The sequence below is a fragment of the Haemaphysalis longicornis genome, unplaced genomic scaffold (genome assembly GCF_048455015.1).
Source record: "Haemaphysalis longicornis isolate Haplotype H1 unplaced genomic scaffold, Haemaphysalis longicornis Haplotype H1 scaffold_3, whole genome shotgun sequence".
Lineage (NCBI taxonomy): Eukaryota > Metazoa > Arthropoda > Arachnida > Ixodida > Ixodidae > Haemaphysalis > Haemaphysalis longicornis.
In genome coordinates, this window is record NW_027526335.1 from 18,335,656 (window position 1) to 18,351,267 (window position 15,612).

The window sequence follows — 15,612 nt, forward strand, 5'->3', positions numbered from 1 at the left end:
GCGCAGGCTGTGTATCCTTCCGCGTCTAGCGTGCGCGCACTCATTCCGCCCGTCTTCTGCAAGCGCAGTAATGTCTCAGTAATAAGCAACATGATTTGTGACGCTTAACGTGTCTAAATTCACACGCCTGAAAAGATAGGCACGTATCCAGGCACAGCATGTTGTAACTATACCGAGCAGCGCAGAAGCAGACATTGACTGAATAGCCAATGTATGAACGTCACTGCACGGAATTACGGTAAGCTCCACGCCGCTTCCACTGCAGACGGCGGAAACCTGGGCGAAGCCTGGTTGTGTGCGTCCGTCGAGCATGTGAAGCAACAGGACAGCGAACAGGATAGACAAAAAAAGATTAGGTGCGGCGTGGCTCGCCAAAAAACATGAGGACCATGCTTGCGGTTGTGTTCACGTTGGCTGGATTCGTTGAGATCGCTCACAACAAGAACAGGCCGGCAACTTCGGTGGACTCCTGCTGGGTCTCCGCGGATTCACACCTTTCGAAAAAACGGGTAAGGACGCGTGTGTCATGGTCACGTTGACGTGGAAGCTTCTGTTTGACGTGGATGCTTTCTATTTTGCCGCCTGCTCTAAACGAACGGCTGCACGCTTGCGGAGTGATCTGGCATAGCCTCAAGACACCAGCACTCGTCTCGCGTTTCCTTTTGTCTTGTGGTTCGTATTTCGCGCGCTGTCTTCCTTCAAAAGCTTTGTCTTAGCAAGTACACCAAACGACTGGGGCGCGAACCCTCTTCATCGTTTTGTTGGCACGTGGTAGGGTCAGGCAAAAGACAGTTCCATTAACAAAGCTATAGGCGTGACTTCTCAGACTCCGCTATTGGCGAAGACAAGGTAATTTTTCTTCAAAACAAATCGCACCCGGAGTGACAAAACAACCTTGGCATTAACATAGGGCCAATGTCTGACAGCCGGCATAAGCAGCTTGGCTTAACCTTGGTAAAAAAGGTCTCGCAGAACTTGAGGGTTGATATCGGCCTTAAAGGGCTCAACTTTCATTCGCCGACGCTGGGCCGATATATGCACGACCAACAAAATCACAACGACAACTGTTCGGCCTATACGAGGGACCGGCATGTATATTGGCCCGAAGCAAGGCTCATAAGCCCAATAAGCCAGACAAATTTGTGCTTTTGTCTCACTCAGCACTTTGTTCTTTAGCATATATATATATATATATATATATATATATATGCTAACGGGACTCAACTGTATACAGTGGACTCCCGTTAAGACGAACTCGGTTAAGACGAAGACAATGGTTACGACAAACAACATTTTTGCTCTGTTGTAATGTCCACGCTTAAGACGAATTTCTTGTAATACGAACAAATTTTTACGGTCCCTTCGAGTTCGTCTTAACGGGAGTCTACTATACTTCAATCCTCGCATTTTAGTGCTGTAAAAGGCTTGCAAAGCGGCGTACCAGATACACCGTGAATATACTTTTTGGTTTTTTCAAACTTACGATAAAAACAAGCTGTAGCAAAAGGTAACACGTTTGAAAGACCGAAGAAGCACTAGCACGGGCACTGTTTAACAAACACGTCACCAAAATTTGGATTTTAGAAAAAAAAAAATTCACTTGGCTAAACAAAACCTTCAGCGAAAACAGCATAACGATTACAAATTCCAATAGCAGCCGGAAAAGTATAGCACTGCTGATAGTGCGTGTCATTCTTTCGCCATGAACCCCGACACAGAGATAATGCTAAGGTTCGCGAGTGTACACTAAACGTCAATGCAAGCGGTTTTACGGAGAAACCGTTCGGCTGCCCCAATTTCATGTTACGATACGAGTAACGATACACGTCTCACATGCCCGATATATGTTCGTAACTCATTGTGCTTATGCCCGTTACGTTGTGGGTAAAATGAGACGAAGTGTTTACCGTTAATACCGTAAAGAACACCTACACCTTCAGGTGCACACTACGACTCAGAAATTGGAGCAGAGTTAGACCAGAAAAACTGAAAAAAAAAGGCAAGGATGCCCTCGCCTCATGTAAATGACCCTGTGTTCCTTAGGTGAAAACGTTACCGCAACGCTTGGCGCAAAAAAGCGAGTAGCTCCAACAGGGCCGACATCGCTTGCCGTTTCTTCTGTACTTCCTCTACCTTCCTCCATAGGAAATATGCCATGTTGTTCCAGGCGTTCCATTTTTTACTGAACAGATTTATTGAAAAGCTGCGAACAGGAAATAACCGGTCCCATTATCAATTATCCTCATTTCAGACTCGCAAAGCGCTGCACCCAAGATTCCGTCTGCGTGTTCAGCGTCTTGCTGTCACTAGTCCTGCCCCGTCGCTTCAATATTTGATGCGTTTTTTTTTTCTAAATGGGTCAGATCCAGAAAGCGAAACGAAGTCGGATAAAACTGCAGTGAAAAAAAAAAAAAAAACTCGGCAAATTTCCCCTAAAACAGGGGTGGCCGGAAAAAAGTTTAGATAACGCCCTGAAAACGTGTACGCAGATCGTAGTTCGTATCGAGGATGAGCCTAATCCTGCTGTTTCACGGAGCCAAATCCATTTGCCCAAAAAGAGTTTGCTTTTGGCTTGACTGTTCAGACTGTTTCGTGGAGGTTTGTGAAGTTTCTTTTTGTGTTTCGGACCTGGCTTATTATGTCTTCAGACAGCAATTAAGAGATCGGCGAAAGATCTGTCCGCAGATGTCAACGACGAAGTGAACGAAATGAAACTCAGAGATGTGAAACAGTAATTTCATTTCGTCTCACCCTTCCCTACAAAATAACCATGGTTATATTTATTTTTTTAGTCCTATATTTACCATTTTAATACTTCACTAAATAGCCACCGCTTACAAGCCCTGGAAACCCCCTCTGAGAGTACGAACCACTTCATTAATAAGAAGAAGATACGAGCAGCCTTCTTGTTAAGCGTTCTGGAAATTCATGGCAAAGCACTGAAGCACTTGTCTACTTCGTGAGTGCCTCCAGCCGTCCCAAAAAAAAAATTATCCTATGGAAGAATTCGACAAGAGCTGCTAATGGCGTCAAGAAGACTCACCTGCTCTCCATGCATAGTTATACTGTTCTTAAAGCCCTGTTGCACATTCTTAGTGTCTTTTTCCACCAAAACTCAATTGCACCGTGCTGAAAGTCCATTTAAATAACGTTTTCATAACAATGCTGCACCAACCTGAGTGTTTCAATTCAATATGAGCCAAATACAAACTTCTCACCCCAATATTGCTCAAATTCCCGGCATAATTTTTAATTACTTGTGGTCATAAACTTCCCCTAGCTGACATGTAAAATATATCATATTTGACGGTGTTGCATGTTGCAACGCTTTGATGGCGTTGCATTTAGGTCCGGTAACAAATTTTGGCTTGTTTCTCAAATTCGCGTCAGGTGGATCTGGTTCATTTCGAAAAAAAAAGAAAGCCTCTCATTTGTTCATGTCCGTCTGCTACTCTTGCCAACAGTGGCGTAGCCAGAAGCATTTTCCGGGGGGTGTTATTCGCCACCAGTAAAAAAGAAAAAAAGAAAGCGTCATGTATTTTTCCGCTTTAATAAAGCCTAAGGGCTATAGTTGTTTCCTTCAGAGTAATAGCTACATAAAAACTGTGGTTGATTCCTCTGTCACAGGAATCGGTAAAACACGGAAGTGAAATGTGCAGCGAAATCTGCAACTAAGCATAATGTGCGGGGAGGCGGCTGTCTTGTGGGTGTGCTTGGCGAGCGACGTCCTGCTGGCGGGTCGCTTCGGCAAAGGTGTACTGTCGTCATTTCCGTGACGGATATGACGTCAGTGAAATCTTGGTGTACCCCAGCATAAAACACTTTCTTGTTTAAATATAAAACCTGAAAACGAACAACAGTAATAGAACGTACTCTTTAGTACTAAAGGTTGCTTCCCCGCAAGAAGACCCTGTGTGCAGGGGTGCACCCTTTACAGGCCACTTCTTCGTTGCACTGGCGTCATTTCCGTGATGGATATGACGTCAGTGAAATCTTGGTGTATCCCAGCATAAAACACTTTCTTGTTTAAATATAAAACTCGAAAACGAACACCCCGAAGTATAACGTACTCTTTAGTACTAAATGTTGCTTCCCCGCAAGAAGACCCCGTGTGCAGGGGTGCACCCTTTAGTGGCCGCTTGCTCCGTTGTGCTTCCGTTGTACGTCATATAAGTCACTTCCTTGACGTATATGACGCAAGTGAAATCTTGGTGAATCCCGGAATATAAAACTTTCGTGCTAAAATACGATTGTGCGCAGGACTCAGAGTGCTTGATCCGTAAGGAACGTCTATCGTCCAACAACAAAACACTGGTATGAAAACGCGAAGCCGTCGGGTTTCGAGAATAGCAACCGTTTTATCCTCAAATTAACGTTCCTACAATTTTTGTTTTTACATTTTAATACACCAATTCGGTATGTAAATAGCATGCGCGAGAAAGGATGGGTTGAGGGGAGATGCAGCGCTTGGATTTCAATTTGCTAAGGTTCTCCGCAAGCGTGTTTGCTGTCAAAGCAGGCATGCAGCTGTGCTTTGAACCTGTGGGGCCATTATTTACCGCTATGCCATGCCACACCGCAAAGGTACCGCCGCAGCACCGCGTACTCAAACACATGCGCTTCTTCCGCAACGCCCGAAAAGATCAGTCTGGATTCGATTGTGCACCTGTTCTAGACATATAACACTTACGGTGCAGCTGTTCGTAGTTTTCTCTGAACTTCCACCAAGTGTTACAAAAATGATATTTAGTGAACCGCTAGAATATTAGCTAATAAATTTCTCACAGATGTTACATGCTATAAAAAAACCAGTGCAATGATGATGATTATATTTTTATGACGCAATAAAAAAGCTGTGCTATTTTTATAAAAATCTGCAGAAATTAAGAGAATTGTCCACTAATGCGTAGCATTGTTATGCCGCTTGTCTGGAGTGTGCGTTCTTTACAGCTAAATATGAATATGAGCAGCGAAAGAGATTGGATTATTTTATTCTTTTTTAAGTTGACTTTTGGTTCTTTTCGGCAATGATGTAAATATGCACCATTATAGCGATAAAGTGCATTTTCTTTGCTAATTTTGTATTTTTTCCAATGAAGCAAGACGTACTGCAGAGTTGGCCCATTTACGCTATTTTTATATATATTTAAACGTTCTTTAGCGGACTTTTCTTGTTTGTTCTTCGGTTTTTTTGGGGGGGGGAGATGTATAAGAGGCATTTGTTTTATTTTGCCAGATCAGTTATGTGAAAACCTTATTTTTCCTATTTTTGTTATTTCTTGGTTTTTCAAAATTCTATTCGATCAATGATCTCCACGTAATAAAGATGTCACTTCCGCCAAATGTGCATTTTTGTGGGAATGCAGGTCGTTACACGGTCCTAGCTGTGGGAGTAGTCGGCAAATAATGCTACGCATTAAAGGCAGTGTTTGATCTGTACCCCGGTTAGGCAGCTGCACAAACACTTGCCGTTCATGGCGCACTGGCGTGAAAGGACACTTGCGAGCCAAGAACACTTAGTGTACTGACAATCGAGAGCAGGCGCATTAAACTTCCTCCATGTCCCCGCCGGACGCTGCAAGTCGGGCATGAAAGGTAAGTGAGCAGAAACTATTGTGCGTGAACGAGGCATAGAGTCGAGTGCGATGTCTAGAAGCCGCTGTGGCCGCACACGTGACATCCGGGAAGGTGGCGTCTTCTGGCCTCCCGGAAGCGTTCTCCTTGGCACTGACTGGCCGTCGTCCTGCACAGATCCCGGTGCAGGTGGTGCGGCAGCTGAACGAGGCCCAGGACCTGCACGATGTGCTGCGCGTCTGCTCCGGGGGCACGAGCGCCTCGTGGAGGCGCATCGGCACGCACGGCGAGTGCTCCCCTCTCACGCATGCTGTGCCGCGAACGACGTGCACGTGGTCACGCGCTGCCCGACTTCCTTTGTAGCCATTCCTGCAGAAAACATGACGACACTTGCCAGTCAGGTTGTACCGACGTTGCAGCACACGCCGAGCTGGAGGGTGGGCACACACAAGATGAACCGTGTGTCTTGCGGCTTCTCGAGCAAAGGGGCGTCGGATCTGTGCAGGGCTGTGAAGCAGCATAGTGATGGACTGCAGTCAATGAAGGGACAGGAAGGCTAGAAAAAGTAACTTAAGACAATTCAAAAACAAGAAACGTTCGAAAAAGGAGCAGGTCACTCTTCCCTTTTCCTCTGCTTCCGAGCCTCTGAAAAGTTGGCACGAAATAATTGTTGCTCGACGGTTACTTGCCTTGTTCACCCATAACATGCAAACACATGGGCGGATATCAGCAAAATGGACTTTTTCTAGGCATCTTGGCCGTGAGCTAAAACGGTAAGTTGGTCTTTTCCCGCGTATATATATTCCGCGTAGACTTTTAAAATTCGGCCCGACTGTTCGGAGAACCACAATTCGTTGACGATCATCCTCAACGTGATTTCGGTGAAGCCCTTCAGAGGGGAAATTTCATGCAGAGCAGCATCAATGACAGGTTCGAAGATATAAACATTCAGTGAGGACTAAAATCCTGCAACACTAGGCAATGAAATTCCGCTCCAAAAGCTGCTGCAACGAGAGCTCTAGGACGAAAGAACCTCGCCGGCAGCTCAGGAAGCGCGAACGAATATTTGCCAGCCAGGCCTAGATCATATTGTGATAAAATTGGAACCCTAGTGCACATATGTGAGGATTTTGGTTGATAAAGGTATACTTGAGGCCTTATGCGATTGCGTGTAGTGACCCCACGTGCTTCATTACTGCGTACGATCGCCGAACCTTGGCCACAGGGACGTAGCCAGAGGGGGGGTTTGGGGGTTCGAACCCCCTCCGAAATTTTTTCCAGGCAGCGCGTAGGTGTTCCTTTCGGCAAAACTCCTCCCTTCGAATAGCACATACCCCCCCCCCCCCCCCCCGAAAAAAAATTCGGGCTACGGCCCTGCTTGGGCATACCTTTCATACTCATAATACTTTTGTGCTCGCGCTTCACGAGTTGCTGACTGTACCTTACAGAGGAAAGGAGTGGGAGCACGTTGATGTTTACCGTAAGCGCCACGACTGACATGATGCTGCATGACCTCGTTAGCAGGCTACCTGCTGTGGCAGATCCGCACGTACGAAGGGGACGTCATGCGGCACCTGAAGGCGACGACTGAGAGGGCCGATGGACGTAAGGACATGCGCTGCATTTCCTTTCCCTTGCTTGCTGCGCGTGGTGCGCAACGCGTCGATGGCAAACAGCTGACCTCCCCTCTCATAAGAGGCCCCGTTCTCTCCGCGCATGCCAACTGCGACCAGGCAGGAAACTCCCGGACATCCCCTCGAGCAACCGTGCCGACACTGTCGACGACGAAATGATGCTGGGCGATGCGCCTGCCGAAGAACGCAGTGAGTGCACGTGCTCATCGCTTCTCGCGAGCCCTGTAGTACGGGAAATTGTGAGAGAGATGCGCAGCTCTTGGAGTGTCCCTCCAGATCCGGTGATGTCAGAGAAGGCGTAGGAAGAGAGAGAGAAATGAACTTTATTGCGATACGTAGTTAGGAGGTTGCGGTGACCGGTATGCAGTTGCAGCTTGCCGGTGACCAAGGCAGCCCGTTCCGTCAGGCTTTTCTGCATCTGCGGGTCGGAGCTACCCAGCGCCGCCTCCCGTTGCTCTGTGGTACGGATTAATGGGAAGGGATCGCTGTTGCATGCCCACATGGGATGATGGTGTCTTTCAAGCCACATGCGGGGCAGTTGGGGGACTGATACAGGGTGGGATGAATTAGGTGCAGTTTAGCCCGACAGGGCTAAGTGTGTTTTAATGAGGCGCCATAAGTGTTCTTCAGAGTGAGAGAAGGTAGGATGAGCCGGTGGGAATATGTGGCGGGCGAGGCGGTAATGCTCAGTTATTTCCCGATAGCTAAGCAAGCTGTCTCGGGCTGATCGGGCTCCGTGTAAGGGTACGAGACTTGGGCCTGCTCGGACAGTGAGTTCTCGAGCTGCTTTGTTGGCCTCGTTGCCCCCAGCCCTGTATTGGCAGGAGTCCAGATCAGCTCCACGGGGTCGGTAGGGGGATTTTGAACAAGACTTTGGAGCGCCTGAAGGGAGATGGGACCTCTGGCAAAGTTTTGAATGGCCGTTTTCGAATCAGAGATGATAATGTGGGGGTTGGCGATTGGGTTAGTGTTAGGGCGATTGCCGCTTCCTCCGCCGTTGCCGGATGACGGGAGCGTATCGTGAGGGAGGTGAGGGGTGGGGAGTTAGGACTGAATATTGCTGCGTCAGCGTACGCGTCATGATGTCTGTAGTCTGCTGCGTCTACGTAAAGGGTGCTCGGCTTAATGGGGTATTTCTCAGTCAAGGCCCGTGCTCGCTGTTCACTGCGTGTTTGGTTGTGCAGTGGGTGCATATTGCGTGGGAGAGGGCGGATGCAGTGGTGCGCATGAACGCTTGGAGGAATGGGGACTTTGGGATCAGTGATTAGCGGAATAAAAGTAAGGGAGACGGGGAAATAGAGAAAGAAGAAAGAAAAAAAAAGCACTGGCGATTACTATACTGCCTAGTGCGAAATTTGTACATCGCGCGAACTGCAGTCTTCTCGGTCACGGCGTATTGGGAAGTGATCACGTGATAAGCGAACGCACGGCGGCGCGTCGCCGCCACCGGCACGCATGTTTGAACCTCCCGCGCAAATGTCACGTGCGAGGGGGAGGCAGTGCGAGGGGGAGGCAGTGAGAGAGATGACGCCGTAGCAGTGCGTTCCGCCACCCTCACACTTTCGCCAGATGCTCGGGCGAGCGTCTCGTCGGGCTCAGCATATTCGCACTTTCCAGCAACGGTGGCGCCGCCGCGCGCCTTTTTTCCGAAGCTGTTTGTAGATGATCGGTGTCCCGGGCGAAGGCCGCCAGAGCGTTCGGAAATGTGGGGATTGAGAACGCAAAACCAAAAATCAATCGAATGTGCTGTGTATGTGTACCGCAGTATAGAAATCGCTCAGTGCCGGGAAAAGCCAGCGTTCATACCTTCCCTAGGGATAAAAAAGTCCGAAAGGTTTGGATAACTATGTTCCGCATTGGAAAAGGTGTAAGCAACACAATAGTGTTTGTAGTATAGTCACTTCACGAAAGCTGACTTCTTGTGGATCAATACCCGTAAGTTTAGATCGCTCTCTCGTTATTGATGGTGTGTTTTTCGTGCAAATTGAGTGTGTCGTTTATTAATAGATAGTCTGCAGCCTCTGACACCGCGATTGAAGAAAGGCGCCGTGCCGCCACATAACATTCCTATGCGCACGCCCGAGAAAAAAGTGAAGCCAAGAAGAGAGAGAATAGTCTTTAATGATACTGGTGAGGTTAGCCTGGCGCCTAGCTGCTACACCAGATGTATATCAATTAACAGATGATGATAATGACTGTAGAGAAGATGACGCGCTCATTAAGAGTCCTGTTTAAATAGTCTGATCAAGTCCGGTGCTTCGCAGGAAAGACAATCGAGCTTTTGTCGCTCGAAATGCTCGTTTAGAGTTCGACAAAGGGCCTAGCACGTCACCAACAGGCGAACGTCATTGTTCTTTTATTAACGCGCTGGTTTTTTTTTAATAAATTCTGCATTCCAGTTGCATTTTGTGCTTTGTTGGGTTGTTTGTTCTTCGTTCTCTTTTTAGCATTATGTGTGGTTACTGTTTTGAACTTGCTACTTTTTTTTCTTTCTCAAACCCCCCCCAGGAATGGGCGATGTAGGTATTTGTAATAAATAAATAAACTTGTTACTGCAGCATCGCCGTTCCCGACAGAGCGCTGAAAGCACAGCACAGCTGATGTAACAGGCCCTGTCGTAGAGGCGTCGGCGTTTGATATTTAGTTTCGGTATTTTTATTATTACCTGTAACCTGCATAAATGCCGTTGGATCTTTCCTTGCAAAAACAGCCCACAAAATTATAATTTACGCGCATTATTCTCACTTAACCGGACACAATTGCGCAAATGGCAATAACAAAACGCTGTGCTCGGTTGCGTCTACGGAGCTCTGATTGACGCTTAATAAATATTCGTGATGTGTGCTTGAACAATTTTACGAGCATGGATGTAAGTGTAGCATCCTTTATAGAACCTGAAGTGCCACCAAACGTTCACGCAGTGCGGTTGGCTGGTGACGCCGCTCGGTTGCAGGCACAATCCCTCGATGCTCAGCATGTCATCAGTGGCCTCCCTGATGCCGCGAAACATTGTGTGACTGGCGTTATAAATTGCTTCGCCTTCGACAAAGCACCTTCGTGTCTTATCGGCAAGGGAAAAGATGGTCTGAAGAGACGTGCCCGGATCGCCTTTTCCCTCCAGACGCGCGCGCTTACGCGACGTCCCGATTATCGTCCCGTCCTCCATTTTGGATGCCCCGTTGTGCCACCTATATTGCCGCGAACCATGCATTGGGCTTGTCTATTTGTGTTTTGCTTTTACCGCCCGGCTGCGCCGGTCTGTGTTATCTCTGCGCCAAGGGAAGCGCGTGTTCCATTCTTTCTTTCTGTGCCGCATGTGTTATCTGTCGTGATAGGGAGAGCATTCCGATCTAACGTAAACAGCCCAGAATAATCTTCTTGGATCTACTATGTTCTCGATGTGAATCGACGTTTCGAGAACCACGCGCGCCGAAAGATAAAAAGCCTGCAGTGCGGACGCCGGAGCATTCGATTCGACGACACTCGCCTGTGCAAGTCACTTTGTTGACCGCTGCTTCGCCGCCTCTGTATTCTTTTGAGTTAAGGGAGCACAAGTTCGCTCCAATAAACGTGTTTCTCATTCAAGACAACTGCATCGTCCTTGTCTTCGCGACAATATTCGCTGGAAAGTGCGAATACTTCCCTCCCTTCACGCTTTCCCCCGCCGTTACCTTTGTCGCCTTTGTCTTCGCTCGCTCGGTTACGACGCCGGCGCTATCGCCGCCGCCAAACCGTAGTTGCGGCCGCCAAAGTGCCTGCCTACTGAAACAGGTAAAGCTAGGAGCTGGCAGGCAGGCGTCAGTCCGGGCTGCAGCCGCTGTGTGAGGCAAAAAGAGGCCGGGAAAGGTAACCGCGCACCCTAGTGGCGCCAACTTCTCTTTCTCCGTTCTTCCCGCGCACCTCCTCTCACTTCCACACGCCCGCAGCGGCCCAACAGGGAGACGTCGACTCTGCGCGCAAAAAAACAAACGAAAGAAAAACGCGAAAAGCTTCTCCCGAAAGTAGCGGCCGCGTGTTGCAAATCATGAAGGCACAACCAGTATTTCATGAAAAACAACAATTGGTCCACATAGGGGCGCGGTATGGAGCACCAGGCGCCCACATCTCAACAGAGGCAAGATCTGTATGCTACCGGTAGTTATAGCATGTGAGGTAACAGAACACTAATACGCAAAAAACAACGCGCCTTTCTCGGGGCCCCACTTTGGGGTCATGCATAATTTTTCGGTGTCTTTATTTTCACTGGAAAAGCAAGGGGGCGGGAGAACGACGAGTGCCTAGGCTTCCCTTCGGACCTGTGAAAAAGAATCAAGAAAACAGAAAAAACAATGTTGCAAAATTGCAGCCGAGCGCTTTGCCGGCCGTGCCACACGCCTATCATTTTGTAGCGAAAGCTGCTACCTCGGGCGCTCTTCGCGGGGTGACCAGTTTCGACCTTGAGAGCTAGCGAACCCCTTTCGCAAGCGCCCGGCACGGAGCAGCGGCCATACGGCGAGAAGATCGATAAGCGGCAGGGAAGAGATAGGCTAAGCTTAATCTTGGATGATTGATTGATTGATGGTAGGGTTTAATGCGCCGACGCAACGCAGGCGATGAGGCGCGCCGTAGTGGAGGGCTCCGGATTAATTTTGACCACCTGGGGATCTTTAACGTGCGCCGAAATCTCGTACACACGGGCATTTTTGCTTTTCGCCTCCATCAGAAAAGCGGCCGCCGCGGCCGGGAATCGAACCCGCGACCTCGTGCTCAGCAGCGCAACGCCTTAGCCACTGAGCCACCGCGGCGGGTAATCTTGGATGAAACCAGCGCGAACTTAAACAAAGACAGAAGTGGAATGCAGGGACAGCCGCTTGTATAAAAACTAAAGTTTAATATCAAGAATGGTGACTATAAATACTCAACACGAAACAATAAAAAACAGTGCGCATGAGCAAAACAAGTTTACAAAGGCCACGGTGACAAAGCAACTAGATAAACACCGGCTACAGTCAGGGCCCAAGCAGATATGCAATCTCTTTGGGATGAAGACACACGCTTGCTAGGCTGACACACTTGTCTACTCTTTCTTGCTATGTGGAACGCTTCCATAATTTCGCGGGGCGTTTGTTCACGGTGCCTAAATAAAATGTAAGTGCCAGAAAAATTAGGATGACATCCGCGGCCCTTGATACAATGTGAAGAAATATGGGATGATGGCGGGCCCTTTAATGACAATTCATGCACCCGTGTCGCCACATGGCGGAGCGCCCGGCACGGAGCAGCGGCCCGATGACGAGGGGCGGCCCGATGACGAGGGGGGGGGGGGGGGGGGGGGGGATAGGCGAGGGGGGAACGGAGACGCGCGCAACTAGGGTCCCTAGAAATATTTCTAGGGACCATAGCGCAACCCGTGTCGCTACTTGGCGGAGAAAGGCGAGGAGGCCGCCGCCATACCGATAAGCGCGCGCCACAAAGGATGGCCAGCAGGGAAGTGCGGCGCTGAGCCGTGTATCATGGAGGAAAACGAACATCCAGGTGTGGACGCTCGTACGACGGCGAGGTTTGAAAAACGCCGTGAGGCGAAAAAATATTATGAATAAGCAGTGTAATCATTGCAAACATGTCTGTGCATCATTGCGAAACCACACTTCACCCACACCTCGACAATGGCTTTAGCCAGGGCAGTGAAGCTTTTGCTATGGTTCACCAAAGCTAAACCACAGCAATTTTTTTTATGTTGCTCGTCACTCCAGCGCACTGCGCGCGCGCTGTGATAGCGGTGTCAGCGATGCACGCTGCGCACCACCAGCGAACTGCAGACGGCAATCCATATAGAGGGGAAGATGAGAACGGGGCCTGTGAATCGATGTGGCCAAGCGCATATATGCAGGCCCTGATATAAAGGCCGCGCTCGTGTCGTCGCAGAGCGGACGCTGCGGCTGGACCGGCGCTCGGCGTGCAGCCCCCGGCCGGTGCCCGTGCGCGTGCCGCAGCCCCGAGACCCCGACGCGCTCTTCTACCCGACCTGCGCCGACGTGGAGCGCTGCGCCGGATGCTGCGGCCACCACCTGCTCCGATGCAGGCCCGCCGCCTTCAGGAACGTCACCCGCCAGGTACTGCTTCAAACGCGCTCCCGCAGCCAACTCTACAAAGCCTTTCCGCGTTGCGCTTATGTACAGGTGGCGCCAGAAGTAATTGGAACACGGGACTTGCGGCCGAGCCGTTTCGAAGCACCGTGTAGCTACCCCGGCGGGAAACCAAAGCACCCGAACACGCATGCGCGCCTGCCGACGGCGATAGCCCATCTATATCTCTCAAACCACTTCTTTTAACCTGCAGGCTTTGAGCATTGTTCGCAGCGTACTGGCCTAGGCGATGGCACTGATAGCATACACACCTAAAAATATTTGAAAGAAAAACGGTCACTGCAGATTTCTGTGATAGCGCGCCGTTTCTCCGGCAGCTCGCGTGTGCTGGATGTGTGCCAGAGGCGCTGCCAAATGCATCTCCGCTATCAGCGCCATCGCCGAGATCAGTAGGCTGCGAACAATGCTCGAAGCCAGGTTAAAAGAGGTGGTTTGAGACGTATAAATTGGCTATCGCTGTCGGCAGGCGCGCATGCGTGTTCTCGTCTATCCGTTTACTGCCAGTGCAGCTACAGCCACAGCTCCTGTGTTCCAATTACTTCTGACGGCACCTGTACAGTGCATGCTGCTCTGTGCGCATGCATGCGAAAACATTGAAAACATTTGAATGACCTAGGCATGGCTCGATGGGATTTTTTACATTTAAGTTCTATTCTTTTGAAGTAGATGCGTTGCGGTGGCTCAGTGGCGAAGGCGTTATGTTGCTGAGCCCAAGAATGCGGGTTCGAACCCGTCCGCGGTTGCTGCTTTTCAGATGAACGCGAAAAGCGAAAATGCCCGCGTGTCGAGATAGCGGCGCACGCTAAAACCCCCAGGTGGTCGAAAGTAATCCAAAGCCCTTCACTACAGCGTGCCCCATTTCCCTGCCGTAGCTTCGGCGTGTTAAGCCCCACAATCAGTAATTAACTGATTAAGATAGCAGTAATGAGGAATGAGGCTAACTGATCGCCTGGGCGTTCTGTGAGAAGACTTCCGCAAGAAAGTAAAAAAAATTGTCAGGTGCTGACCTTGCATTACTCTGCACATGTTGGGAAGTACAGACTGCCCGGTGTTGTGCATTCCAACCTCTGCCGCGTCACAGGCACCCCATGGTCCATTTTCATGCCAATATTCTCTGTTTACATTGTGTGGTGCAAGCATGTGGTTTGTGCTGCAGCAGGAACTCAAAAACATGTGATTTGAGTTGCAGCCAGACGTGAATTCCTTTCGGATAAGGAATGCCCTTGTAGCGACTCACGACAATGCAAATGCTTGTTTGACAGGTGTTTGCTCTGCGCCTGGCCTCAAACAAGTCCAACGCCATTAATTTCGAGGGATTCAAGAACGTGAGGCTTGTAGAGCACACGCAATGTCGCTGTGAATGCAAGGTAAGCTGTACACCACACTTGTTGCCGTGGTCACGTAGTCGTATGGTTGTAAAAAGCCTTCCAGGTGCTACCGCTAATGGCATTCTGACATGAGGCCTTTCTATAGGAAATGCCGTCATACCTTGGGCAACTGAGCAATAAGAGAAAGGCTGCATTATAGTGTCCCAAAAAGAGTAGGTGCACACGGGGCAGAATGAACTAGAAAAAGTGGCAGAGGATACGCAAGCGTATTTCTGTGGGATGACAGCACAAAAGTGCTTCTTCTGGCTGCGTCTTTAGACTTCTGCTGATGTTGGCTACTGTCTACAACCTCAAGGTCAGGATCACTGTAGATGCTTCTTGCAGAACCACGATCCCTGCTGTTGTGACACTGCCTCCACTGAAGCTGAAGGTTAGGTACATTGGGACATGGTGAGGAAACGTGCGGGGATGGCTGGCACACTACGCTCGCTAGTGAGTTTCGAAAGCACCTGGAAACGGGGTTGTAGCTTAGCCTGAATGGATCTGCTTTCTCGTTCATGATGCTTCGAGGCAGTGAGTGTGTTTATATTACACGATACGGCCAGCCAAGCTGTCTTCTGCAATGCGAAGAAGGGCAATGGTGCTGTAGCATTAACCACAACCAAATGGTGCAATGTAAGAAAAAAAACGAAGTGCATGAGCACGAAGGAGCTCGCAAGGATGGTACCAAGCTTTCAGCCCGTTCCTACCAACAGAGCTATCACAGGCGCCCTATCTGTTCCATAGTGATAAGCAGCTGGCACAAAATTGGCATTGCGTACGTACTAGTCTATGTGGTCATCGCGGCATCTGTTATTCCCCTGTATCCTGAGGATGGTAAAAGCTGCTCTATGTGGTCATCGCGGCATCTGTTATTCCCCTGTATCCTGAGCATGGTAAAAGCTGCTGTCT

At 49.4% G+C, this 15,612-nt stretch overlaps 1 protein-coding gene across 2 annotated transcripts in view; it reads left to right on the forward strand.

The window, feature by feature from the left end:
* Window positions 1-15,612, forward strand: part of LOC144174055 (uncharacterized) — a 22,618-nt gene continuing 7,006 nt past the window's right edge. Inside the window, exons 1-6 of one of the 2 annotated variants that reach the window (XM_077702472.1) lie at window positions 1-509; window positions 5,752-5,860; window positions 7,096-7,179; window positions 7,308-7,397; window positions 13,113-13,300; window positions 14,596-14,700. In XM_077702472.1, the coding sequence (XP_077558598.1) occupies window positions 381-509; window positions 5,752-5,860; window positions 7,096-7,179; window positions 7,308-7,397; window positions 13,113-13,300; window positions 14,596-14,700 (705 nt within the window). In that variant the 5' untranslated portion in view covers window positions 1-380. The remainder of the gene's footprint in view (window positions 510-5,751; window positions 5,861-7,095; window positions 7,180-7,307; window positions 7,398-13,112; window positions 13,301-14,595; window positions 14,701-15,612) is intronic. The other variant, XM_077702473.1, reaches the window with a different exon arrangement.